The sequence below is a fragment of the Ovis canadensis genome, chromosome 9 (assembly GCF_042477335.2).
Source record: "Ovis canadensis isolate MfBH-ARS-UI-01 breed Bighorn chromosome 9, ARS-UI_OviCan_v2, whole genome shotgun sequence".
Taxonomy (NCBI): domain Eukaryota; kingdom Metazoa; phylum Chordata; class Mammalia; order Artiodactyla; family Bovidae; genus Ovis; species Ovis canadensis.
This window is the reverse complement of record NC_091253.1, coordinates 32,977,750-33,004,657: the sequence shown is the minus strand read 5'-3', so window position 1 is coordinate 33,004,657 and position 26,908 is coordinate 32,977,750. Positions and strand designations below refer to the sequence as shown.

The 26,908-nt window shown below is 45.0% G+C and overlaps 1 protein-coding gene and 1 non-coding gene across 5 annotated transcripts in view; one reads left to right on the top strand and one right to left on the bottom strand.

Annotated features, from left to right (window-relative positions):
• ADCY8 (adenylate cyclase 8) overlaps positions 1-26,470 on the bottom strand; it is a 233,412-nt gene extending 206,942 nt beyond the window's left edge. For 3 of the 4 annotated variants that reach the window (XM_069600950.1, XM_069600952.1, XM_069600953.1), the window contains exon 1: positions 25,062-26,089. In XM_069600950.1, coding sequence (XP_069457051.1) covers positions 25,062-26,027 — 966 coding nt within the window. In that variant the 5' untranslated portion in view covers positions 26,028-26,089. Of the gene's footprint in view, positions 1-25,061 lie in introns of all 4 variants that reach the window. The other variant, XM_069600951.1, reaches the window with a different exon arrangement.
• Positions 3,036-3,107, top strand: TRNAG-CCC (transfer RNA glycine (anticodon CCC)). The gene has a single exon. It is a non-coding gene; the product is annotated as a tRNA-Gly (tRNA).
• Positions 26,471-26,908: the final 438 nt, after the last annotated feature.

Here is a 26,908-nt window from a genome sequence, read left to right as displayed (position 1 = left end):
GCTTCAGTAGTGTCTGACTCTTTGCAACCCTATAGATTGTAGCCCTCTAGGTGCCTCTGTCCATGGGATTCTCCAGACAAGAATACTGGAGTGGGTCGCCCTACCCTCCTCCAGGGGACTCTTCCCAACCCACGCACTGAACCCACATCTCTTATGTCTCCTGCATTGGCAAGCGCGTTCGTTAGCACTAGTGCCACCTGGGAAGCCTGCATGTTCCTTTAATGAGTAACAATAGTCATGCCTAATTCTTTTGGATGCTATAACTATTATGACAATGTATCTATTTTGAAAACTTGGATACTTTTAAGAGTGAGAGGAGGCAGGCACCAATCTGGGGTGTCCTGGGCACTCTGTAATATATAGTGATCCTACCTGTGGCACATGCTCCTGGCTTAGGCACAGGCCAATTATATAAACCTTCAAGCTACACTCTTGGGAAATAGCTTAAGAAAGGGCAATGTCTTCAATTCTGTAAGCGCAGGCACCGCTCTAGGGTCTGGGGATATGTCAATCAACAAAAGAGACCAAACCCCTTCTACTTATGAGGATGCAGACAATAAACAAAGGAATACAAAAAGACAGACGCACCCCCAGTGTTCATTGCAGCACTGCTTAAAATGGTAAGAAGTACTTAAAACTACATCAAGCAACCTAAATGTCCATGGACAGATGAATAAAGAAGATGTTGTACATGTATACAATGAAATATTACTCAGTCATAAAAAGGAATGAAATTGGGTCATCTGTAGTGACATGGACAAACCCAGAGTTTGTCATACAGAGTGAAGTAAGTCAGAAAGAGAAAAACAAATATTGTATATTAACACTGGAGAAGGCAATGGCACCCCACTCCAGTACTCTCGCCTGGAAAATCCCATGGATGGAGGAGCCTGGTGGGCTGCAGTCCATGGGGTTGCGAAGAGTTGGACACGATTGAGTGACTCCCCTTGCACTTTTCACTTTCATGCATTGGAGAAGGAAATGGCAACCCACCCCAGTGTTCTTGCCTGGAGAATCCCAGGGGGAGCCTGGTGGGCTGCCGTCTATGGGGTCACACAGAGTCGGACACAACTGAAGCGACTTAGCAGCAGCAGCAGCAGCAACAGCAGCAGTATATTAACACATATATGTGGAAAATAGAAGAATGGTGCTGATGAATCTAGTTGCAGAGATGCAGATGGAGAGAACGAGCTTGTGGACACAAGGGGGAAAAGGAGAGAGCAGGACAAACGGAGAGAGCACCACGGACACATGCATGCCACCACGTGTGAAAGAGACAGCTAGCGGGAAGCTGCCACACAGCACAGGGGGCTCAGCGTGCTGCTGCTGCGATGATGGGCTGGGATGGGAGAGGAGGTCCAAAAGGGCGGGCAGACATGCGCACATGTAGCTGATGCACGTTGCCGTACAGCAGAAACTAACACAGCATTAGAGCAATTACACTCCAATAAAAACAAAACACCAAAGCTGTTGGCCCGTAAGAAAAATGCCAAAGGAATACAAAATTATAGTATTTCCTGTGCACTGGTGAAGAGCGCTATGGAGAAAAATATAGCTATCTCTGATCAAGTTGTATTTGAGCAGAGAGCTCCCCAAAAGGTGAGCAAACCATGCAGATATCCAAAGGGATAATGTGGAGTATATACTCCATTATTGACAAACATTCATAACAATAAATGGAAATCAGAAGATAAAATATAATCTAAGCAATTTTACGGAGACTTTAAAAACTCATTTCACATATGCCTGTTGTTTTCCTTATAATTTTGGTGATTTGATCTTTCAATAATTTATAACATAACAGCTTTAACCAGCTGTCACCATTATAAAAATAGTAGTTAAATTTATTATGTATCTCCTACGTGTGTGGTACTTTTACCACAATAGGTCAGCATGGGGGTTATGGCACCTGCTTTTCCAATGAGAGACACGAGGCTCAGAGAGGTGAAAATCCTTGTGTGTATCCATGGCCAGGTAGAGGAACCAGGCATGAAATACAGACCCCAGTTTGCAGATTTCAAATGTCTTGCCTTTTGTCTGATGACTTTGCTTGTAATCCTAACACTTAGATAAGAAGCCTGTGTCCGAGAACAAGAGCAAACATCAAGACATAGTTAATGATGGAAATTCCTTTCTTCCTTTATTATTCAACAAATGCTTTCCAAGGGCCTACTACATGCCAGGTACTGTTCTAGACTTTGAGGATACATTCGTGAGAAGTGGACATCATTTTCTATCTGTGGGCCTGCTCTGCTGGCAGAAACAACTAATACAACTACATAAATTATTTGAAGTGGTAGAAGGTGAAAAAGCTGGCTTAAAACTCAACATTCAAAACATTAAGATCATGGCATCTAGTCCCATCACTTCATGGCAAACCGAAGGGGAAAAAAGTGGAAGCAGCGACAGATTTTATCTTCTTGGGCTCCAAAATCGCTGCAGACAGGAATGTAGCCACGAGATTGAAAGACGGTTTCTCTTTGGAAGGAAAGCTATGACAAACCTAGACAGCGTGTTAAAAAGCAGAGACACTGCTTTGCTGACAAAGGACCGTATAGTCAAAGCTATGGTTTTCTCAGTAGTCATGTACGGATGTGAGAGTGGGACCATGAGGAAGGATGGGCACTGAATTGATGCTTTTGAATTGTGATGCTGGAGGAGACTCTTGAGAGTCCCTTGGACAACAAGGAGATCAAACCAGTCAATCATAAAGGAAATCAACCCTGAATATTCATTGGAAGGACAGATGTCGAAGCTCCAATACTTTGGCCACCTGATGCGAAAAACTGACTCACTAGAAAAGACCCTGATGCTGGGAAAGATGGAAGGCAAAAGGAGAAGGGGATGACAGAGGACAAGATGGTGAGATAGCATAACCAAGTCAATGGAGATGAATTTCAGCAAACTCCAGGAGACAGTGAAGCAGAAAGAGCCCAATGTGTCCATGGGGTCACAAAGAGTTGGACATGACTTAGTGACTGAACAACAACAAAAAGAAGGTAAAAAGCATGCTTTTAAATAGAGCAATGGGGACTTCCCTGGTGGTCCAGTGGCCAAGACTCCACGCTCCCACTGTGGGGGCCCAGGTTCAATCCCTGGTTGGGGAACTAGATCCTGCATGCCACAACTAAAGATCTTGCATGTTTGGATCGAAGCAGTCAAAGATTTCATGTGCTGCAATTAAGACCTGGCACAGCCAAATAAATGGATAAAAACAAAATACTGCAACGTAAAATACAGTGGAGTGTAGGTTGGGGTGGGGTAGGGTGGGGTGGGGTGGGGTGGGGTGGGGTGGGGTAGGGATGCTGTGTGAGAGAGAGGTTACAAATTTAAACGAGAACATCAGGGTAGATGCTGCCACCGAAAAGGTGGCTTTCCTGCCAAAATGTGAAAGAGGAGGTTGACATGGGGATCTCTGGGTTAAGGATATCCCCAGCAGATGGTAAAGCCAGGAGGGTGTACTCAAGAATTTCTAGGAGAGTTGAGACTGGAGCAAAGTGAACAAGGGAGAGAGCAGCAGGAACCCGGGCAGCAGGTGGAGGGCCAGAGTGGACCCCAGCTTGACCAGCATGAAATGGGCAGCCGTGCTCGGTTTGCAGCAGAGGAGGGGCTCTGTTGATGACACATTCATTTTGGGTGTTATCCTCTGAAAAGCCATTGGTCCATCTGCTAGAACCTGCAGAATACACAACGGCTTCCTGAGCTCTCCTAAATTTTCTTCAGCTTGAAGTTCTTCTCCCGACCCATCCAAGAAGCTGGAAGAAGGACTCCTGCTTTGATCAGAAGGAACTTTTGGGAGCATGAGCATCCCCTCAAACTTGGAATGCTTGAGATTCTGAAGTGCAGTAGAAAGCCAAGCTAGAGGATTGGAAGCACTCAGATTGGTGTTCCTTGCTCCTATCCTTCTGTAGACAAAGGCCATGGCTTTGAATTCAAGTACAGGACATACGTTTGCAAAGTCGTTCTTTAGGGTATGGGATGAGAAGCTCCAGGAAACCAGATGCTAGAAGACCTGCCCCATCTCCTGGAGTCTCTGGGAAGCTGGCAGAGGACGCTGCTCTCACTTGTGACCAATAGCAAATCTGACCCCATTGCCCACTGGAGGCAGGCACTGGAACCAGTTAGCAATAACAGCCTTGTAATGTAAAATAATGCATACGGGTTCAGTCATGTCTGACTCTTCGTCACTCCATGGACTGTAGCCCACCAGGCTCCTCTGTCCATGGAATTTTCCAGGCAAGAATACTGGAGTGGGTTGCCATTTCCTACTCCAGGGGATCTTCCCAACCCAGGGATCAAACCCACGTCTTCTGAGTCTCCTGCATTGGCAGGTAGATTCTTTACCACTGTGCCACTTGGCAAGTTATAATCACAATCTATTAACAATTAATTTCCTTTGCTCATCAGAGTTTTAGAAAATGGTGACAGAGAAGTACCCCAAGTTAGAGAAAAAGAAATCCCACTAGTAAATGAACAGTCCAGGATAGTACCCTGCCCAGTTTCAGGATAATAAGAACCATTTCAGGTGCAAGCTTCCAGGTCTGATAAGCAACAGGGCTAGTAACTTGCCCTCCATAACCAAGTTATTATACCATCTGATACACTGAATATCAGAAAGCTTTAAAATATAAATTGTACTAACAACTGCCAAGTGTATTTTTTGGTATGAGTGCTTTGAGTGAGTGGATCATTTAGAGAAAGCGTTGGTTCAATGGAAAGAAGTGGGCTTTGAAATACATGTCCTCCTTCAATATTTAACCAAAATAGTGACCCAGTAGAGTTCCAATACTGTCTCTTTTAGCTATTATTTTTTAAAGGTCAAAGAGAATACTCAGAGAAAGAGACGTAACTCTTTTACTTTTTTTTCTTTTCAGTAAAACACACCATGCTGGAGAAATGATGTTTGATTACATTCTTTCAGCCTTCCATCAAATGATTTGGAAGTAGCAGTTTAAAAATATCAAAGGCATACATTTTTATTAATCAGGCTATTCGCTAGTGCTTTGGCCTGAGCCTTTTGCCAGTTGTTTCATTTTGGCCTTGTCACTCTCCCCAATAGCTCTGTTCATTCATTCAATAATTACTTACAGATTATCAGTTATGTGTTAGGCAATGTTGTAGGGGCTGGAAAGATGACAGTGAATTAAAGGATCAAGGTCTCGGGACTTCCCTGGTGGCCCAGCAGCTGAGATTCTGAGCTCCCAATGCAGGGGGCTCAGGTTCAATCCCTAGTTGGGGAACTAGATCCCACATGCCACAGCTAAATATCCCGCAAGCCACAGGTAAGACCAGGTGCAGCCAAATAGATAAAATAAATTAAAAAGTAATAAATATTAAAAAAGAACCAAGGTCTTTGCCTTTATGAAGCTTCCACTGCAAACTGTAGAGTAACAGGTAACACAAGACTTCCCTGGTGGCTCAGTGGTAAAGAGCCCACCTGCCAATGCAGGAGACGCAGGTTCAATCCCTGGGTTGGGAAGAAGGAAATGGCAATCCACTCCAGTAAGCTTCCCGGAGAAATCCCATGAACAGAGGAGCCTGGGGAGGTTTAGTCCATGGGGTAACGACTCGGACTGAGCACACACTCACACACACACACACACACACACAACACACATGGCCTAAGCAGTTTAAAGTCCCAAGACTTTACCCACATTACCTCTGTTAATGCGCACACTGGCCTTATAAGATACATACTATAACTATCCCCATGTTATAGATGAGGGAACTGAGGCTTAAAGAAGTTAAATAACTTGCCAGATCACAAGTTAGTGAGTGGTGGTGTCAGGATTCAAACCCAAGTACTCTAGTTCCAAAGCATGTCTTATCACTCATTTTGCCAAAACATCTTCTTTAATTCGAGAGGAAATACACAAGTGACATTTCCTGAAAACAAAAATATAGTGGAGGGTATGGATATGGGCATCTCATTTTTCAGCAGTGGAGGGCTCACTGTTTAGCCATGCCATTTTGTTGGTACCTCTAAATCTTACCTTTGAATTCCCAGCTCACCTGCTACAGTGAAATTTTCCTGTGTCCCCAGTCAGAATTAGTGACACCACCTTCTTTCTGGCTCAAAATACTACACAAATGTCAGGGACTCTCGTGGAGATGACAAAAAGGGAGGAGAAAAGGAATGATCATGGTGATGATGGAAATAAGGGTAATGTTGGAATTAATGAAAATGATGATCTGAGATATTGTAGGCAGTACTGGCTTTTTGCAGCACAAAAGTATGGCAGCTGCTTACGTCATGTGACAAACAGCATTTTCTATGAGTAGGTGTGTCACAAAAGGCCAAGAGCTTCTTGGGGTGGAGTGAGTTTCCTGTCATTGGCGTATTCAAGCAGAGTTGGTATAAAAATTTAATAGAAAATATATAGATTAAGTTGCTTCCTTGATAGCTCAGTTGGTAAAGAGTCTGCTTGAAATGCAGGAGACCCCGGTTCAATTCCTGGGTCTGGAAGATCCCCTGGAGAAGCCAACAGCTGCCCACTCCAGTATTCTGGCCTGGAGAATTCCATGGATTGTATAATCCATGGGGTCACAAAGAGTCCAACACAACTGACCAACTTTTACTTTCATATATAGATTAAACATATTAAACTATATTCTACTTTTTTATGATGTTCATTATTCTTCCCAGACTCAGTCCCAAAACTGAGAGGACAAATGAATGTCAGTATGACTCAAAAGTTTTCGCTAGTATTAGGTAAGTTTTCCTTTCATCTACCTATCTATTTATCTAGCTAGTTAGCTATTTAGCCACCCAATCCAGTATTTGTGTCAACTTCCTCATCGTGAGGTCAACAGATCTTATAAATTTATTTGATAACTCAAGCTTACTGAAATCCACCATAAGAAATAAGCAGTAAGATAAGAGTAATTATGTTTAATAAAATTGGTGGTTATCTCTTTAATGACATCATCTATTCAAAGACTATGGAGGTCATGAGTATTTTTACCAGAATGTGGACTATTAAAAGAAAAGCATCACATTGGCATAATGATTTTGTGGTAGGATCACTGGAATTATTACTTAAAGGCAAATTCATCTTCCCTTGGTATGATTCCTATTCATCTACTGGTATCAAAAATATTTTGTTTGCAATTTTTAGCCTTATCCAGGATTTGAGCCAGAAAGAAAGAGGCCAGAAGCTTGGTAGAAGCACTAATCTGAACCCTGGTCCAACCCACAATTATCTCACCTTCTTGGACATTAAAATCTATTGTAATATATCCTCTAGAGAAGCTAGAATTACCACCTGACCCTGAATATCAGAGTTGGGTATTTCCCATTCATTTTTTCATTTTCATATAAATATTTATCAAACATGGAATGCTAAGAGTATTCAGGCGTGCAAGCAAATTTGACCCACTCTTCATTTCATCATACCTACTCTCTGGTGGAAAAATAGACATGGAACAAATACTCTCACCACACACACACACACACACAGAGTGTTATATGCTATCTAAGAAGAGTACAAAAAGAAGACATGTGCTTACTCATGTCCGACTCTTTCCAACGATATGGACTGTAGCCCTCCAGGCTCCTCTGTCTATGGGATTCTCCAGGCAAGAAGACTGGAGTGGGTTGCCATTTCCTTCTCCAGGGGATCTTCCCGATCCAGGGACTGAACTTGGCATCTCTTGCATCTCCTGCATTGGTGGGTGGATTTATTATCACTAAGCCGCAAGTTGGGACCTAAGAGAGGGCAGAAGAAGCCTCCCTGAGAAAGTTCCTTGGGTTGAGAATGAGAAAAGTGCTTCTTGGGAAAAGGAGGAACAGAAACTTGGGCAGCTCAGAGGCAGAAAGAGACATGGGTCTTTGGAGGAACTGAACGGAAGTCAGTTTCTCAAACTGAGTGAGAGGGAGATGAAGAATGGAATTATTGGAGGAAGACAGAAGCCTGATCTTAAAGGTGGATCCCAGGGGGATGTTCTGCCTTTGCCTCAAGAGCAATGGGAAGCTACTCAGCTTTGCTGAAGGATTCTAAGCAATAATCCCCAAGAGAAGAACTCCACCCTAGGACACTGTGGACAGAAGACTGGAAAGGGTCGAAAGTGGGTGCAGGGTGGCCGCTGTGATTCAGGAGAGGAACAGGATCTACTGCACCGAAGTGAAAGGATGGAGATGAGGGGGAGGAAATGAGCCTATTCGGTTGGCAAACTGGGCAGGAACTTCCAGTAGCCCGGCCGTGGGGACTGAGAGACGGAGAAGGGACAGAGATGGGCTTTCTGGTTTGGGCAACTGCAAGGATGGACCAGAGAACCCTGGATCCATTCAGATCAAGATCTGGGTGGAAGGCAAGCTTAGGGGAACTGCAGGATGTAAATAGCCTCATTCCTTTATGATATTAGAAGGTATTTTTTGGATTTCCTTTTAGAATCAAATTATTTTACATGTAGCCAATTAGTTATAACATCAAGAGTCACAGAGTCATAAGCTTCAAATTAGAAGGGATCTTAAAAATCATTTAGTTCAACCCTTTGCCTTTTGCCCCAAATTCCTGATGATGGGCATCTGGCTTCTCCTGAACACCTCCAGGGATGCCTTTTAATCTCACAAAGCCCGGTGTGATTTCAAAGAGTTATAAATAGGAAGGCATCCGTTTCTTCCCTTGGGACATAGTCCTACAAGTCTTCTCCAGCCATAATTATTGCCTGGCATTTATTCTAGTGCTATAAATTATGTATCAGATGACACAACATCTGATCTGAATCTTTCTTTATGTTTCCGAAACCTAAAGTATGAAGCAAAAAAAAAAAAATCACAAAATGAAACTGTCTCTGTTTTTCCTAAATGAACAGATAATCAACAGAAGAGTTGCAATCAATGAGTGGTCAATGGTTATGTATTGGTCAATGTACCACAGATATATTTTGTAGTCAGCATTGATTAGTAATCGCATTTGACATGTTGGTAATGGAGACGTGTGTTCATGGGGCTCCTTGGAAGAAAAGCTATGACAATCTAGACAGTGTATTAAAAAGCAGAGACATTACTTTGCTGACTAAAGTCCATATAGTCAAGTGAGTGAAAAGTGAAAGTGACTCAGTCGTGTCTGACTCTTTGTGACCCCATGGAATATAGAGTCCATGGAATTCTCTAGGCCAGAATACTGGAGTGGGTAGCCTTTCCCTTCTCCAGGGGATCTTCCCGACCCAGGAATCAAACCGGGGTCTTCTGCATTGAAGGCGGATTCTTTACCAACTGAGCTCTCAGAGCTATGGCTTTTCCAGTGGTCATACATGGATGTGAGAGTTGGACCACAAGGAAGGCTGAACGCTGAAGAATTCATGCTTTTGAGGTGTGGTGCTGGAGAAGACTCTTGAGAGTCCCTTGAACAGCAAGGAGATCAAACCAGTCAATTCCAAAGGAAATCAGTTCTGAATATTCATTGGAAGGACTGATACTGAAGCTGAAACTCCAAAACTTTGGCCACCTGATGCGAAGGACTGACTCTTTGGAAAAGACCCTGATGCTGGGAAAGATTGAAGGTGGGAGGTTAAGGGGAAGACAGGATGAGATGGCATCACTGACTTGATGGACATGACTTTGAGTAGGCTCTGGGAGTTGGTGATGGACAGGGAGGCCTGGCATGCTGCAGTAAACGGGGTCGCAAAGAGTCGGACACGACTGAGCGACTGAACTGAACTGAGAATGCTTATTTCTTTTTTTAAGCTTTTTTTTTTTTTTTTTTTTTTTACTTTTTGGCAGCACCCCTGGCTTGTGGGATCTTAGTTCTCTGACCAGCAATCGAACCCTTGACCCCTCCAGTGAAAACACTGGTATCTTAACCACTGAATCACCAGGGAAGTCCCCGTATCATTTTTTAAAAAGATTCCACACACTGTACAAGTGATCGGGTACTCAGCCTGTGGGCTACTGTCCTGTGTTTGACCAGTTCCAGCCCCATCTCAAAGCAAGAGAGCCTGACAAGAGCATCTCAAAGCAAGAGAGCATGACAAGCGCATCAGGTCCGTGTGTGCCACAGAAATACTGCGATTGCCACTGCATTCCAGGGCGTGGTGCCTCCTGTTAGCAGCTCAACACTTGTTCTTATTCCTCAGCTCCTTTCATGTCTATAAACTATGAGGTTCTGACAGCAGGTATCCTACATCCTCACCTTGTTCCCGATCATGTGACTAACGTATGACAGGATAAAGCGAGTTCCTCAGGGCCCTGCTGTTTGTGTCCTGGAGCCTGCAGATGATGAAGAAGAAACCACAGAAGCCAAACTCCAAGCTGTAGGATATTCAGGCTGCATAAATGCCCAGCTCAATCACTTCTACGCAACATTGACATAAAATGGCTTGTTGATAACGGCTGACATGCACGTTTTAGAAAAGCTAGATTGGCAATTCTGACAAGTGCCACGGATCACTAATTAAATATTCAAAGTAAACATTGTCTGTCAATTAAATATCTCAGTTCCTATCCCCTTTGAAACAAATTGAATGACTAAAACCGCATACAGTTTTACAAGTCACGGAGTCAATGTAATTAAACTACTGGGAGGAGCTAAACATTAAATACCATCTCATAAGAAATTCTCTTCGCATTTGCTATAATCTTCCTTGTATTTCTCTTCCTTCTCAGAGATCACAGACCTTAGCCAGCTCTATTTTCTGTAATGACTGTCATAATCTGATCTTGGAAGCCAAATAAACCAAGAAAACATACAAATCCTCACCTCCACGCTCATTATAACTTGTTGTTGTGGTTCAGTTGCTCAGTCGTGTCTAATTCTTTGCGACCTCATGGACTGCAGCATGCCAGGCTTCCCTGTCTTTCACTATCTCCTGGAGTTTATTCAAACTCCATTGTGGCCTTCTCCTCCTGCCCTCAATCTTTCCCAACAACAGGGTCTTTTCCAGCGAGTCAGCTCTTCACACCAGGTGTCCAAACTATTGGATCTTTAGTTTCAGCATCTGTCCTTCCAATGAATATTCAGGGTTGACTTCCTTTAGGATTGACTGGTTTGATCTCTCTGCAGTCCAAGGGACTCTCAGGAGTCTTCTCCAGCACCACAGTTCGAAATTGTAGAGCATGAGCCATCTCAAAAACCATTTCAAAGTGATAGACTTTTAGAGCTGTGAGGAATTCATTTCAAGGCCAAGACAGGAGGAGTGGTCTGTACAAAGCTGCACGGTACTGGATATAAAATCCGAGGTCCATCTTTTGCTGACTGTTAGCTGCTATTTTCAATCCAATGTGCTATTCCCCTGGCTCCATAAAGCAATAATATCATTATGTGCATTGCTACCATTTGGAATACAAATTTCATTTTTCTTCCCTTTTATGACTTTTAACGAATCGCTTCTGAAACTAGCAGAGTTAATTGAGAGAAAATCATCTTAAAAGACCATCAAATCGAGGGGTAGCTTTGAAATGAGACAGAAGTGGTTAAAATCCTTTATTAGCTATCTGACCAAAGCGATATGATGTAATACGCTGAGCTTAGCATCCTCAGCTATAAAAAGGAAACAGCAGCACTGATGCTAAGATGATTCCTCAGGCCTTGACTCAATAAGCCTCTGCTACGAGCTGTTCCCATGATGTGCCAACGTCCATACCAGAGATATGTAAAAGGTCCGTTAAATGTCCTCAAAGAGTGTATGGTTTAGCAGTAGAAACAAGGCAACAGTAGCTTCAATCTCACCTACCAACCTCTAGTCCTTCTTCAGGTCTGAATTAGGAATACTTTTGTCATCTCAGTTCAAGTCAAGTGTTTTCTTTTAAATAGATACCAGGACCAGAACTAGGGTGAGACTAGCTGAGCTCCTGGGGTGTACAGTTTAGAAATTTATTTATTTATTTGGCTGTATATTGCCTGTAAAATGGAGGGATGTGAAGGGCACGAGGAGACCCAAGAGGACAGGGACCTACATCCACCTGGTCTATTGTCAGAAAGCCCATTGCAGGGAAGGTGGGGGTCTCTGCTAATTTCAAGCAGATGGGCTGGTAAAAGGTAATGAGGTCAGAGAAGAAGAAATATCTAATTCATTCTGTGTGTGTGTGTTAAGTCGTGTAGCTGGGTCCAACTCTTTGCGACCCCATGAACTATAACCCACCAAGCTTCTCTGTCCGTGGAATTCTCCTGTCCATGGAATTCTCCAGGCAAAAATACTAGAGTGGGTAGCCATTCCTTTCTCCAGGGAATCTTCCTGACCCAGGGGTCAAATCTGGGTCTCCAGCATTGCAAGCAGATTCTTTACCATCTGAGGTACCAGGGAAGCCCCTAACTCTAGCTGCTGAGAAAACTTCAGAATTCTGGCATTTTTTCACTACTCACAAAACCCTTTTAGGCATCAAGAAAACAAAGTCACCTGGCCAATGTCACTGAGAAAATTCGGGGTGAAAATAGGATGACAATTGGTGATTCCTATGTTTTTAAGGAAATGTATATACATAGCTTCAGAAATATCTCTCACTGTCCATTGGCACAGTTCACAGATCCTCTCTAGCTGAAATGTCTTGGGCAGGACCCCAACAGCACGTGACGTCATTGTTCACTTGATAAGAGACAAAGGTTGTGTTTCTCTCATAAACAGAGAAGAAAGCCTTCTATTCACTGGGTGCTGACTGTCTGGTCCCATGAACCCACCCTCAAATGAGCTGCCCATCACCAGTAGGATAGGAAGACTCATGTAAGTAATGGGAAAAGTTTGATGCTGACTTAGAAGAAAATATTTGGTTCTTACCGATTTTGATTTTGTTTCTTGAACTAATTGACAGCAGAAAAGGGAATTGATGGGGGTGATGACTCACATAACTGAAAATAGGAGACTGACTCGTAGTCTTTTTGGACCTTTTTGTGAAGACTGTTTTAGTTATTTGCATTGGGTTCCAATATCTAAAATTAGGCTCTGCTGCTGCTGCTGCTGCTGCTGCTAAGTTGCTTCAGTTGTGTCTGACTCTGTGCGACCCCATAGACGGCAGCCCACCAGGCTCTTCTGTCCATGGGATTTTCCAGGTAAAAGTACTGGAGTGGGGTGCCATTGTCTTCTGCAAAAATCAGGCTCTATATTGCCTTTACTATTGTCTTACTAAATAATTAATTTATTTTTGGCTGCACTGGGTCTTCATTGCTGCACATGGGCTTTCTCTAGTTGCTGCAACCAGGGGCTATTCTCTTGTTGTGGGGCACAGGTTTCTGATTGCAGTGGCTTCTTGAGTTGTGGAGCACAGCCTTTCTTTAGGGCACAGGCTTTACTTTGCTCAGTAGTTGAGGCTCTCAGGTCCTAGAGCACACAGGCTTCAGCAGTTGCAGCATGCAAGCTCAGCCTGGTTCATGGGCTTAGTTGCCCCATAGCATGGGAAAACTTCCTGGACCAGGGATCAAACCCATGTCCCCTGCATTGGCTGGTGGATTCTTAATTACAGGACCACCAGGGAAGTCCATATGTTGGCTTTAGGTAGTCTTCAGATAAAATTGGTCCAGTTGGGGTACAAATTGGTCTTTATATGATAGGTTTTACACTGTAAAAGTGGGAGACTAAGTATTATTCAGTTATTACACTCAGCAAGGTCAACTGGTTCTGTTCAATGGCCTTCTCTTAGGAATGAGGCAGACCAGCCTGGCTGGTGAGGGGCACCAGGAAGCAGGTAGGAAAGCAGAGACACTGCTTGTCCACAGCTACACCTGGATGAAGCTAGAGAGTGAACATCCATGGGTGACCAAAAGTGGGGACCACTGAGGGGTCTGGCCAAAGAATTGATTTGGGGTAGAATACCACGAAGAAGTATACCACAAAGCACCTGATGCGAAGAGCCAACTCATTAGGAAAGACCCAGATGCTGGGAAAGATTGAAGGCAGGAGGAGAAGGGGACGACAGAGGATGAGATGGTTGGATGGCATCACCGACTCGATGGACAGGAGTTTGAGCAAGCTCTGGGAGGTAGTGAAGGACAGGGAAGCCTGGAGTGCTGCAGTCCATGGGGTTGCAAAGAGTAGGACACGACTGAGCAACTGAACAACGACACCACAAAGCAAGGGGCTTCTTCCCAGGTGGCAAAGTGGTGAAGAATCTGCTTCCAATGCAGGAGACACAAACGATGTGGACTTGATCCCTGGGTCAAGAAGATCCCCTGGAGAAGGAAATGGCAACCTGCTCCAGTACGCTGGCCTGGAAAATTCCATGGACAGAGGAGCCTGGAGGGCTGCAGTCCATGGGGTCCCCGTCAGACAGGACTGAGCACACACACAGAGCGTGCACGCGTGCACAAAGACGAAAGATGATGGACCACAAAGCAGAGGGAGCCTGAGGAGGTGTCGGTGTCGGGATTCACGGCCAAGGCGCTGAAGAACCAAGAAGGAAGCCAAGGAACGGGCAAGACTCATTAATACCTGGACTCTATTTTGTGTAGGTGGACTGGATCCATTTAAAATTTTCAGGAATGGACAAACAGATATGGATAATTTAGGTCCATCATTTTTAATCTCCTTTTCCTATTTTGACTGAAGTGATCTGGATAATGAAAAATTTTTCTTCATGTTATCTAATATAACTACCTTAACACAGGTCTAGCAAGCACTCAGCTTGAAACTTTCTGCCCAAAGGACTTCTTGGGATAACATTGGTGTTCTTTTGCCTGTATTGATCAGAGAAATGGATTTTTTTTTTTTCCCCTCTCACTGGTTTCTCACTGATTGTGTGTGTTGAGGGGTAGCCAGGAAGGGGACAGGGGAAGGAGTTGATCATATAATACTCATTCATTCACTTCACTTATAACTGCGCTGTTTAGTACTATTAATGTGCCAGATACAATGCTAGGAGCTAGGGACACAAAGACACAATCCTTTACCTCAAGGGGCTCACAGCCCGGTAGGCACATGAAATGTTGTAAGTTGCTCTGATAGTTGAAAAAGCAGAGTGTGGCAATGTACCAAGGAGAGGGAACTGAACCTTGCTTAAGCTCCTTGTCTGCCCACTCTTGTGTGAAATGGGCTGCCTGGAGCTCCAAGGCATCTGCTCCGTTTCTAGCTGGAGTTATTGCGTACATGTGCTTCCCACCTGGCCCTAGTGATAAAGAACACGCCTGCCGATGCTGGAGACACAAGAAACACGGGTTTGATCCCTGGGTCGGGACAAACCCCTAGAGGAGGAAATGTCAACTCACTCCAGCATTCTTGATTGAAAAACCCCACGGACAGAGGAGCCTGGCGGGCTACAGTCCATGGGGTCGCAAAGAGTCAAACGTGACTGAGAACACACAGCAGCTAGGAGAACCTGGAGCTGCTGCCAAGCCCGACCTTCTCAACACGAGGCAGATGCTCTCGTGCGTCTTCTGGTCACCAGGCCTGGGATGCGCTCAGTCTGTGATAAGGTGATGCTTTATAACTGACCTCCTGGCCCTTCCCAGGGTCTCTTTACCCTCTTCGCCAGGAAGATCCACACCCTTTTACAATTTCTTCTAAAGTCTGACCTTTCCTTTCACACAACTCCTAAAAGAAATCCACTGTAGCTTTGACTTTTTTCTTGCTTTAGAGATTGTAGTAAAAAGAGCTCAAGACCTGCATGAAACACTTACCCAATGCTGTGTGTTTGAGACAGGTTCCAAGAGCCAGTTACAACCTCCCTACTCCTATACCAGATTCACAAACTTCCCCTGCACCCTCACCCCCCCAGATCCATTCAGGTATCACCCTCCTTAAAGTGGCAGCCTTGACAGTGTAGCACACAGCTGTCTCAGAATCTAGAACCAAACAGTCAGTCAACAAGTATTTACTGAACAGTTTTCCTACTCAATCCTTATTCTCCTCTTCTTCCTAATCTACTCTTGATTTTTTGAGAAGCAGTAAACTTGAATCTATTTTTGCCATCTTTTCATGATGATGGAGGCGGGGCCATGCGTCAGAATTCAGAATTCTGGTCCCCAAAACAGAGGCAGATGGCATCGGGTATGGGTCCCAGAGGACCATGCAGGGGTCCCTTCCTGAAAGGGCTACAGACTCGTGGGCAAATGCGCTTTGGTTGAGGGAGGAAAGGAACAGGCCGAGCTGACTCCACTTTGAAAAAGAAGGAAACTCCATCTCGCACTTTCACTGAGCTTTGGACTATATGCCTGGTAGCCATGGGGATAATATACCCACAGCCAAACTGGCTTCCCAGAGTGATAAACACCAGATTCCATACCAAGATTTCCCGTCACCAAAAAGAATATAATAATCCCTTATGTAGTCAATCACCTTTGTAATCTTTATGGTACCCATTGGTGTAGGCTACAATGTATAACCAGCTGACTCTTCTGATTGTGAATCATGGCTGTAACCTGATTGTGTCTCCCTTTAACACTTTCCAGGCTAGAGTTAAGGAATTTGGGGATGTGGGCTTGAGCAGTACACTTAAGGTATTAAGGGTTTCACAAAATTTGGTTGGGGTCCTTGGCTGAGAGGAGACTCTGCCTCGGGCTCGCTGGTGTAATAAACTGCACTCCACTGCCTGCATCGTCCTGAGTGTTTCCCAGAATGCAGGGCTACAACATGATCATCTTGACCTCTGACCCTTTGCCCTTTGTCCTCTCCTTTTTTCTTGCCTGCAAAGTGGCTGTGATGGCTTAGAGATGCAACCAATTGTTTTCAAATGACCTTGAGGAAAAGATCTTCCCTGTGGAATTTTCTGTTAGAGCATCTGGATAGATTTCTGTACAGCTTTCTCTTGAATCCCCTGACAGGGAGCTCATCACTTAAAAAAACATCCCCCTGAGCAGCTCTAGTTGTTACAAAGCCTTATGAGGTTTAAGTGAACCAAAATCTCTCATGGTATAGAGACTACCCACTGGTCATTATTCTGTCTTAAATAATACACCTAAAATAAACAGTCTCTGTTTGTCATGAAGTACCCCCAATATTTGAAAACACTGACCATATATCTTCTATCTTTAGGCCTTGCAGGAGTGTTTCTTTTTGTTTGTTTGTTTTTCTAGTTCTGTTCTATTTTGCTGCAATTTTTTCCATGTTCTGAGTGAAAGGAATACATTATATTTTGACTATACATTCCCTAATCCTTAGTCATCTTGGTTTTATAAGCAATCATGTGTATTCAACACATAATCACACATAAAAAAGGGAGAAAAGATTCTGAAACAGTTTATTCCAGTCAACTGGAAAACCAGCTGACACAGGATAAAGACGTAGTTTATAAGATAGTTCAACAAAATAATTCTTGTTTCACGTGAAAATTTTATGCTGGTGTGCTTTTTATAGAGAGATAGCAGTTTTAAAAATTTACTTGTTAAAAAAAAACATTAATATGATTTAATTTCACACTTAGCTCTTGTCTTCACCATTTAAGTTTTTACCATGTTCTGATTTAGGAGAATTTTGTGTTTCAAAGATACTTTGCAATTCCTAACACCTGAGCTTGGAGGCATGTAAGTCAGGAAGTGGGGTGGAAGAGATAGAAAACCTCACTTGACTAATGAATATGCAAGGCATTATACATATTAAACCACATGATGTAGCTAAAAATAAAGTTCAGATACAAAACCATAGACATACCCAATCAGAGTCCGAAGCAGAGATATCAAGGAAATACCGAATTGTAGGTTTATCTGACAACAGAGTTATAATCCCAGTTCACTGATTGCGAGGGCGGGCACTCATTTGCATTCACAGGTAGAATGGCTTTTATTCCTCCTGGGAGGTGGCCTGGCCTCCCTGGGAATGTCTGGGGCCTCAACAGTTAATTCATCTACCCAGCATTCTTCTACACCCTGCAGAGAGCTAACTGTGAAAAATCTTGCAGTGAGAAAAGCTGGCTTCCGAAGTGCTGCTTAAGTGACCTGACTTCTTAAAATAGTCCTTCATAAACAAAACTCACATGATCTAATTTGAGTGTGTAAATCCAATTATGTTCCCTGGGGAAGCACAGGGAAGATGATACTGGTTCTCACTGTTCTGTGATGGCTGGTTGGGCAGAGTAGCAGTCTTCTACTTCAGCCCCAAGAAAATGCTGGGGGAGAAATTATTTATGGAACCCATTTTCTTGCTAACTGAGGGTCAGACCTATACATCCCAGAAATTTGCCTATTTTTTGTTCTTGGTACCTTGTGTTATAGAGAAAGTAAAGAATGCGCCATATGCCTAGTGAACTGATACGACATCAACTGCATATTCTAGACTTCCTGGTTGATCACAGCATCAGTATTGTGCCCATTCGTTGGTGAGAGGAAGGTTATGGGATGAGTACTGTAAGTGTCTCCCATGTTCTGAAAACAAAACACATGTAAGATCAACTCAAATAGACATACTTGGTAAATGAATAAATTATCATCCTAAGAAATATTTAAACATCAGTGAAATGTCATATCAGCGTGATTGTAGTCGTGTCCTTTGATTACATGTTGCCGGCAGCACTGAAGTTGGAATCAACTTTTTTTAAAAAATCTTTCCCTTTAATGCTTGGTTTCACTTACTTTCGATAAGCTCTTAAAATGCCATCACTCATCAAGGTGTAAATATGACTAACGCACTTGCCCTACTTAGCATGATACTGCAGCTGCTGCTCCAGAAATAAAGTCCTCCCAGTCTTCCCAGTTCCCATCTAACTGTGCTCCGATACACTGAAACCAGTCAGGTGACATTACTGGCTAGGCAGAAACACAAACTCATAATCCAATCTTGCAAAGACCACACCACACATCATTTTACAACTCAGTCTAAATACACAGATGTCAAGCTTATTGGCAACTCCAGGGCAAATGTGCCTACAGATAAAGGCTGAAGGGACTTGGTTGGTCATTTCAGATGTCATTAAAAAGATCCTTTGCAAAGCCTACTCTGCATCAAAAAAAAAAAAAAAAAAAAGAGGAAAGGAAAGAAGGAATAGATAGAGCCAAAAAGGACAGTCTCTGGGTATTTTTCAGAAGTAAGAGAGGATAATATTTCCATTTCCTGGCGTTCAGAGGACCCTCTTGGGAATGCTGACACTCAAATCTGCTTTTGAAAGTCATTTTCTCAGACAGGTTGGAACGCTGCAATTATTTTTTTTTAAAGCCTACATGAATTTGCCAACCGAAAATGCACAGAAATGGAGGTATTTGGGCTTTTAAAAAATGCACATCATAACTAGTGAGGTGCTTGAAATAGGACTCCAGTTACACTCATTTAATGGATATTTGTGTTTTCTGAAGTATCTGTCTTGATATCAAATACCAAATTGAGATAATTTAAATGACATGTCATTTGCCATGCATTAAGTAGTCATAAGATTCCCTTTATCTGACTTGGATTAGCAGACTTAGACAAGGAACATATAATATATGCTTATATTTAAATTTTATAAATGGAGAGAAAGATGGTAATTCCATTATGCTCACTTTGTCTTTACTGTGAAGTCAACCCTTCATTTAAATGATCAGAAACGTGCAAAGGCTACTTCTCTCCTGACCCCCACCTTCTCATACCAGACACCACTATCTCACCTAATATAAACGAAAGATACTCCCCAAAAGGATTTTTTAAAGGCCAAATGGTAAGCTCTAAGTCCCTTTCTCTTAGTCAAGTGTAATGATTGTGCCTTAATTAGCATTCTTCTGGCACTGTTTCATCGGATGTATGTAAGATTGGGAAGCAAAGGTTGCTTTCCAAATTCAACTCTGACAGCATGACCTTGAGCACTAACTTACCTGGGTTTGCATACTTGGCTGCATTTGTTCTAGAGTTATCTTGGAGAAATCACATCCTCTCTGACACTTCTGCTTATCTGCCTCACCAAGAGGTTCAAAGGGCTAATTAGCCACTAGCTGCAGCATTTTAGAATCCCCCAGAGGGAAGCATACTGCAGCGATATTTCTGGTTAAATACTGCTGTCTCTCAGGGTTCCAATAACTAAATGATTTTCACCGTCTTATCACTAATGGACTGAAGAATGAGAATGAGACAAATTTCAAATGTTAGGTAGCCTGTATTACTGTCACCAGCAAATAGAACAAAATGCTAATTACAGCAACAGAGCTTAGGCTGCATCTACCGGGTGGAAGAACTTAACAAATATGACCTTATCATTCACAAGTTATTTATACATATAATGCCATTCTGTAATGAATTTTTAGATGGGTAAATTGAACTGGCAGGATAAACAATTTGTTTAACATGTGGGAGAATTCTGTGTTGTAGAGGAAACCTGGACAGAAGTGCTACTGTCTTTGGCTTGAATCACATAGGGAAGCTGTTTGTTTCTTCGGCCGCTGAGTTGTTTCTGACTCTTTCTGACCCTGTGGACTGGAGCGCACCAGGCACTCTGTCCATGGGGTCCCCCAGGCAAGAACACTGAAGTGGGTTGCCATTTCCTTCTCCAAGGGGATCTTCTCAGATCAGGGATCGAAACTGTGCTCCTGTGTTGACAGGCGGATACTTTACACTGAGCCACCAGTTGCTCAGTCATGTCTGACTCTTTGCAATCCCATGGACTATACAGTCGATGGAATTCTCCAGGCCAGAATACTGGAGTGGATAGCCTTTCCTTTCTCCAGAGGATCTTCCCAACCCAGGGATCGAACTGAAGTCTCCCACATTGCAGGTGGATTCTTTACCAGCTGAGCCACAAGGGAAGTCCAAGAATACTGGTGTGGGTAGACTATCCCTTCTCCAGGGGATCTTCCCAACCCAGGGATCGAACCCAGGTCTCCCACATTGCAGCTGGATTTTTTACCAGCTGAGCCACAAGAGAAGTCCCTGAGCCACCAGGGAAGCCCACAGTGAAACTGATTTAACTTAAAATGGATGAGACTCCCAAAGGAAGGGAAAACTGCAGTCCTAATACGACCAGTAGCTGAACTATCTTAGGGGGAGATTTCAAAAGAAAGGAATCCTCTGAATTGGGCTTTGTACCTTCTAAGTGTTCCTCAATATTTCCAATGCTGCTTTAGACATACAAAATATGCAGGGATCGTATCTATGTATTTGAACAGAACCTCCTTGGGTGGGAAGTTCACGACTTTTTTCCAACGGTTCACCAAGTGGAGAAAACAGTAACCATTTCCTTGCTGATAGTAAGGAACCTCCTGGTTGGCCCTTCTTATTGGGCTGGCCAAAAAGTGTGTCCGGGTTTTTCTGTACGGTATTACAAAAATAGGCTCCATCTTGGATCCACAGTGGAAAAAACATGAGAGCTGAATGAACACAGGACTCTCCCTCTTCATATAGGGTATCTGCAGAGATCTGCAGCTTGGTTGTTACCCCGTCAAGCCACAGATACCACGTTCTTCCAGAGGAAAAGAGAAGCCGACTCTCAAGCCCGGATTAGAGAAGGCAATCACCAGCTCATTTGTTCCTTTTGAAAATGGCCTTTTCGGTGAAGGGAAATAGCTGAGAGGTGTGTTCACTATATCCTCAGCTTCCTGCTTCTTGAAAATGCTAAGTTCAACATGAGCCATCCGCTTAATGGGAATTGAGATTAATATAGGGAAAGAAGATATGCCAGTGTTTATGCCCTTCAGTTGACAAATTTATATCCGCTGAGTTAGATGATGAGATGAGCTAGCTACAAAGAGCCTGTTCCCTGCAATTCAATCATTTTCCCTTCCTGATCGCCCTTTGGCTGTTTTGTTATATGTTAATTCTTGGGCTATATGGGATATTACTCCCTTGAGTGATGAAACACGGATGAGACTCTCGCTCTGAAGCTACTTCAAATGCTTACACTTTTAGAAGGATGCTCTCTGAAAAGTTTCTGAAATATGATTAGCATTGAGCTAGGATTTGAATCCAGCCCTCACCACTTGTTATTCTTATCATCTTCCGGATGTCCCTTTAAAGTTTCTAAGAACCTGTCATTTCTTCTCTGAAAGAAAAGCGATGGATGTTACCATCTGTTTGGCATTACTAGATGAGATCATGTGTGCAAAGGCTCATGCAAAGGTTACATGCAAAATAGGGTACAAATGTAAAGAGTTGCTACCGTGCTTTGATTTCCCCAAAGGTGTTTATGTGTAAAAGACTGCCTTGCATACATGGTGTGTGTGTGTGTGTGTGTGTGTGTGTGTGTGTGTATGTAGAAAGCTTTCACCAACACAAACGTCAGGGGACTTGGCTATTTCATAATATTACTTATGCAATGAGTAGTCTTGCTCATTCAGTAATTGAAGGGCCTACCAGGTGCCTGGCATTTTTCTAGGTGATGAAGATAAAATGATAAACACGATAGACAACATCTTGCCTCTTACATGGTGTTTACATTCTTGTGAGGGTACGTACGGGGTTGGGAGAAGAAACACAGGAAATACAAACAAATCAGATCATTCCAGATGATGCACGTGCTCTGGAGAAAACAAGGCGCGTCATGTACCAGAGAGTGGCATCTGAACTGAGTCTGGAATCACGAGGATGTGTCAGTCATGGAAAACCTGGCAAAAATTGCTCCAGGCAGCAGGCATAAAGCCTAAGAAGTAGGAAAGAGTTTGGGATATTTGAAGACAGGAAAACAGTGATTTGGAGACTGAGGAGTAGAAGAGAAAGAAAGGAAGAGAGAAGGAAAAGGAAAGAGGAGAGAAGAGAAATCTAATTAGCAAGAAAAGCAGCATGAAATAATAGTGGATCCAGTAGTCCATGGTAAGGAGTTAGGATTTTATTCGGGTTTCTATACAAGGTCGTTAGCAGGTATTAAGTATGCCCTGTATATCATCAAATGGTATACCAAACATCATCAATACAAAAACCACAGGTTATTTTTTTTTAAGCGATTAATGCTTCACTTCATCCACCTGCAAGATCCAGGAAAGACACTTGAACCTCTAGAGGGCGCCAAAGGAAAATGTTTTGTAGCCACCAAGGTTCTTTTCAGCACCTACAATCCGAGGAAAGCGCTCTGCTTGTGCCTTCAGTCCGGTAAAAGGTGACGAGTAATGAGAGGACGGTTCATCTACAGGCCCTACCCAAACAGAAAGCTGGATGAGCTTGGTGTGCAGGTACCAGGACCCTAGTTTTCACACGGAAGGGTTGTTTATGATGGGGTGGGAGTAGGAAGACATTTTGGGGTTATTTTTAATCTTCTCCCATCTGGTAGTATTTGAGTGAAGTATAAAACAAATATGGATCCAAACTTTACTTTCTGGATTTGTTTGGCAAAAAAAGTATCTCTATACTTAGGGCTTTGAAAATATTCATCATTTGCCACTTAGGATGTGTTATTCTAAATACTATTCCAGACTGACTAGATGAAGCCTTTCAGTAACGCATACCAAGAAAGGCTACTGCATGTGAAGCAATGGATTATGATAAATGGAATTTTCCGCAAATGGCTGGATAGTTATATTACGAAAACAACTCATAGTGGGAAAAAAAGAGAGAAGGGGAAGGAAAGAGGAGAAGGAGACAGAAAAACTGAGAAGGGGAAGAAGGGGAAAGGAGCAAGAGGGGTCAGGAGAGGTTAGCTGATGTCTAGGTAGGTAATAAAGTAAATGCAAAGCAGGAGAGAGCTTGGGAGAAAGGGAGAGAATCAGAGGACACTGGGGCTCAAATCACTGGGTCAACGAGATTCAGAAAAACAGTGAACATATACTTTCCTATAATCTCCAAACCGAGACTCTTATCATATGTGGATATTACAGGTTCACGGAGATTTTGAGGAAACATTCACTATTATCTTTAATAAGAAAAAATACAGCTGGTCAGACCTTACTCACAGAGGCCCTCACGTCCTCATTTCACGCCTGATGATCACAGCCAAGTACTTCATATGCTCTTTGCTCTACCCAGGGAGACTTCAAAAAGCATCGTAAAAGCAGTCAACCAGATAAGTAACCTGAGCAAATGGATAAAGAGCCAGCAGAGAAGAGAGAGAATCCCAAATCAGCTAGAAGCCCAGAAGGTCAGTGATGGGGAAAGAACTCTGACAGTACCAGCGCTCTAAAAGTCATGAGCAGTTTTCATAGGTGTTGTACCTGTTTATTCTAAGAAGCATTATTCAAACCAGACCTCAAGAGGAGCCTCTAAACCTCCAATAGAGCAAAAGTACCCCAGAGGCTGAAGCTAAAGCAGGAAAGTACAAAGCATGCCCCTCTTCAAGCCCCTCTCATCAGCTTTTTATTTGAAAACACTTCTGCTGATACGCTTCCTTCATTTTTATGGAGATGACCCTCCTTCCATTTACTCTTGTTACCTACCAGACATTTGGCCAAGGAAGTGCCAGAGCATTAATTACCTATTGATTTCAATGAATTTAAACAATAGTCATCGTCTACCTCCTCCTTCACAGATGAAGAGAACTCTGTTCACAAAACCACATCCATATTTAACGGGGAAAGATAGGAAGAAAGTGGGAGAAAGGGACATAAAGAGTCAGGTTCCACCTAAATATTTCAAACCATCTATGTCAAAATGTCCCTTTCCAATGAAGAAAAACTTGCCTTCTTTGCTAATGGCATGCTCCCCCTCCCCACCAACCTCAAGTTCTGAATTTGATTTATTCAAAGCATTGGGGTTGGATCCTGTAATAAGAGAAGATAACTTTGTAGACTCAAAAGACAAAAAAGAATTCCCACATAAAACATGTATCACAGGCTTGACTGAAGGACTGCTTGAGAAAACTTAAGTAGGGTACCCAGCACCAGAAATTAGTACAGGGTTAACTAATGTTGATTCCTTTGCGGTACAGAGATTCAGAGAAACCCAACACTGAATCCCACAGTCCCTTACAACCCCCTGCTGTAACGCTTATGAGTAAAGCTGCTAAGGAATGGGTCACCTTCTAAATTGGGGTGCTTCTCCTCCCCCTTCCATCTCCTGCTCCAGAGCCTCACTGCAGCCCTTGGGGGATGTGTGAGGAGCAGAAAGGAGACTGTACATCAGCTAAGAAGCTAAGAAGAGAGGAATTACTCACAGAATCAGAGTGGAAAGGTCGAGTTGGTAGAAACTTTAGAGGTCATTTAATTCCAGTTCCCTCTAAGAAGAAAGAAATACCATCCCAGGGGGACCCAGGACCTCCCAGGTGCAAGGCACTGTGCCAGGCTGGGGGAGGAGACTCGAACAGGTAACCCTGCTTCTTAGAAAAGCGATTTCTAAAGAACCCCCAGGGGAGTCAGGGGAAGAGCAAGGCAGGCAGGAGTTACCTGATTGATGGAAATGACCGCCAGCCTGGGGATGACCGCTTGGAGGACCACCTGCATCAAAGAGGTGCCTAGGCCGGCCAGGATGGCCCAGGTGAGCGGCAGCGGCAGCATGCTGTAGGTGGCAAAAAGGGTGAAGAGCACGTAGCCGATGCCGTCTCCCAGGAGCCCATAGCCGAGCCCTGCTGCTAAGATCTGGGTGGTCATGGCTACCCAAGTGACCACACCGCTGTACTGCAGGTATGTGTGCGAGGTGGTGTCCTTCCTGACCACCACCAGGGCGCAGATCACCACCTCTATGCCGGTGAAGAAGCCCAGCAGGATGCCCTTGAGCGGGTCCATGGGGGCCGAGGCCAGGCTCAAGTGGAGAACCAGGAGGGTGAGTTTGGTCAGCACGTCCAGCACGTTCATCACCACCTCCGATTTGCGCCTCTGGCCCAGGAAATAGCGCTGGTAGAGGCGCTCCAGATCCCGGGACTTGAAGGAGTTGCGCAGGGTGGGGAAAATGACCCCTCGGTAGCTGTAGCCCCCATTGAGGAAGAAATCCGAGTTGCTCGGGGCGCAGTCGAGGTTCAGGAAGCCCAGGTCGCCCCCGCCGCCGCTGCCGCTGCCGCTGCCGCTCCCGCTGCGTTCCGGGAAGACTTTGGGGCCGCCGGTGCCGTGCGCTCGCTCCCCAGGGCCCAGCGCGTAGAGGGGCAGCGCCGAGTCGCCGGACAGCTGCGACGCGTGGTGGTGGTTGGGGCCGCCGCCTCCGGGGTCCGAGGCTTTGCTGGAGCTTCCGTTCCCGCCGCCGCCGCCGCCGCCGTGGTGCCCGTGGATGAAGCGCTGCTCGGTGATGTGCCGCACCGCCGTCTGCCACAGCAGCCGCTGCGGCCGGGAGCCGCTCCCGCCGTCGCCGGCCGGGGGCGTCGGGTGGATGGTGTAGAGTTCCTCGCTGCCGCTCAGGCAGCGCACATCGGAGAGCTCCATGGCGCCGGGCCGCGGGGAGGGAGGCGCAGGACCGGCGGGAGGCCGCCGGGAGAGGAGGTCCCTAAAGACCCAGAGGCTGGCCTGGTCGGAGCTGGGCGGCGAGCCCTTCTCTCCCCAGCCGCCCCGGGCAGGAGGGCCCGCGCACGTCAGGTCATAGTGTGCCCCGGGGCAAAGGGCGTCTGGTAGGTGGCCGCAGACCCCTGCGTCCTTGCTCGGCGCCCTCCCGCCAGCCCCGCGCAGCTTGGGTGCGTGACAGCCGGTGCTCGGTGTCCGCAGCAGCCGCGGCGCTCGGAGCCACGCAGCCCCCTTCCCGGGCTCGGGCTTCCCGGCTGGTTCTCGGTTCAGCGTCTCGGCGAAGCCTTTGCTCTCCAAGAGGCGCCCAGGCGCCTGGGGCTCCGGGCTTGAGCTGCGCGCCGGGCGGGTCCTGGCTGCGGCACTGGGCTCGGGACGCCCACGGCGCGGCGGCTGCAGGGGGGCTGGTCGGGGGGTGACCGGCGGCGCAGATGGATACGAAGTTAGCAGCTGGGGCTGGAACAGAGCCCTTCGGAGAACTCCATTGCGCCGGGATGGGGAGCCGGGGCGGAGCTGGGGGCGGGGGATTTGAAGGGGGAGGAGTGGGGGACCATGAGGTGGTGGCGGGTGGCCCGCGGGAGGCGTGGAGGGGCGCTAGCCTCAGCGCTTACGGGTCACCAAACAGTTAATTTGGAAGTGGGGGTGTGCTGAGCCTTCCCCTCCGGGTTCGTTTCTAGCAGTCTCCACTTGCTGAGCGAAGACTAGCCGCGCTGAGCTGGCCCTAGCCCGACGCATCCCTCGGGGAGAGGGGAGGATCTCAGGGTCCCAGTCGCGGCTGTAAGACGAAGCCCCCCCTTTCCAGCTGGGCT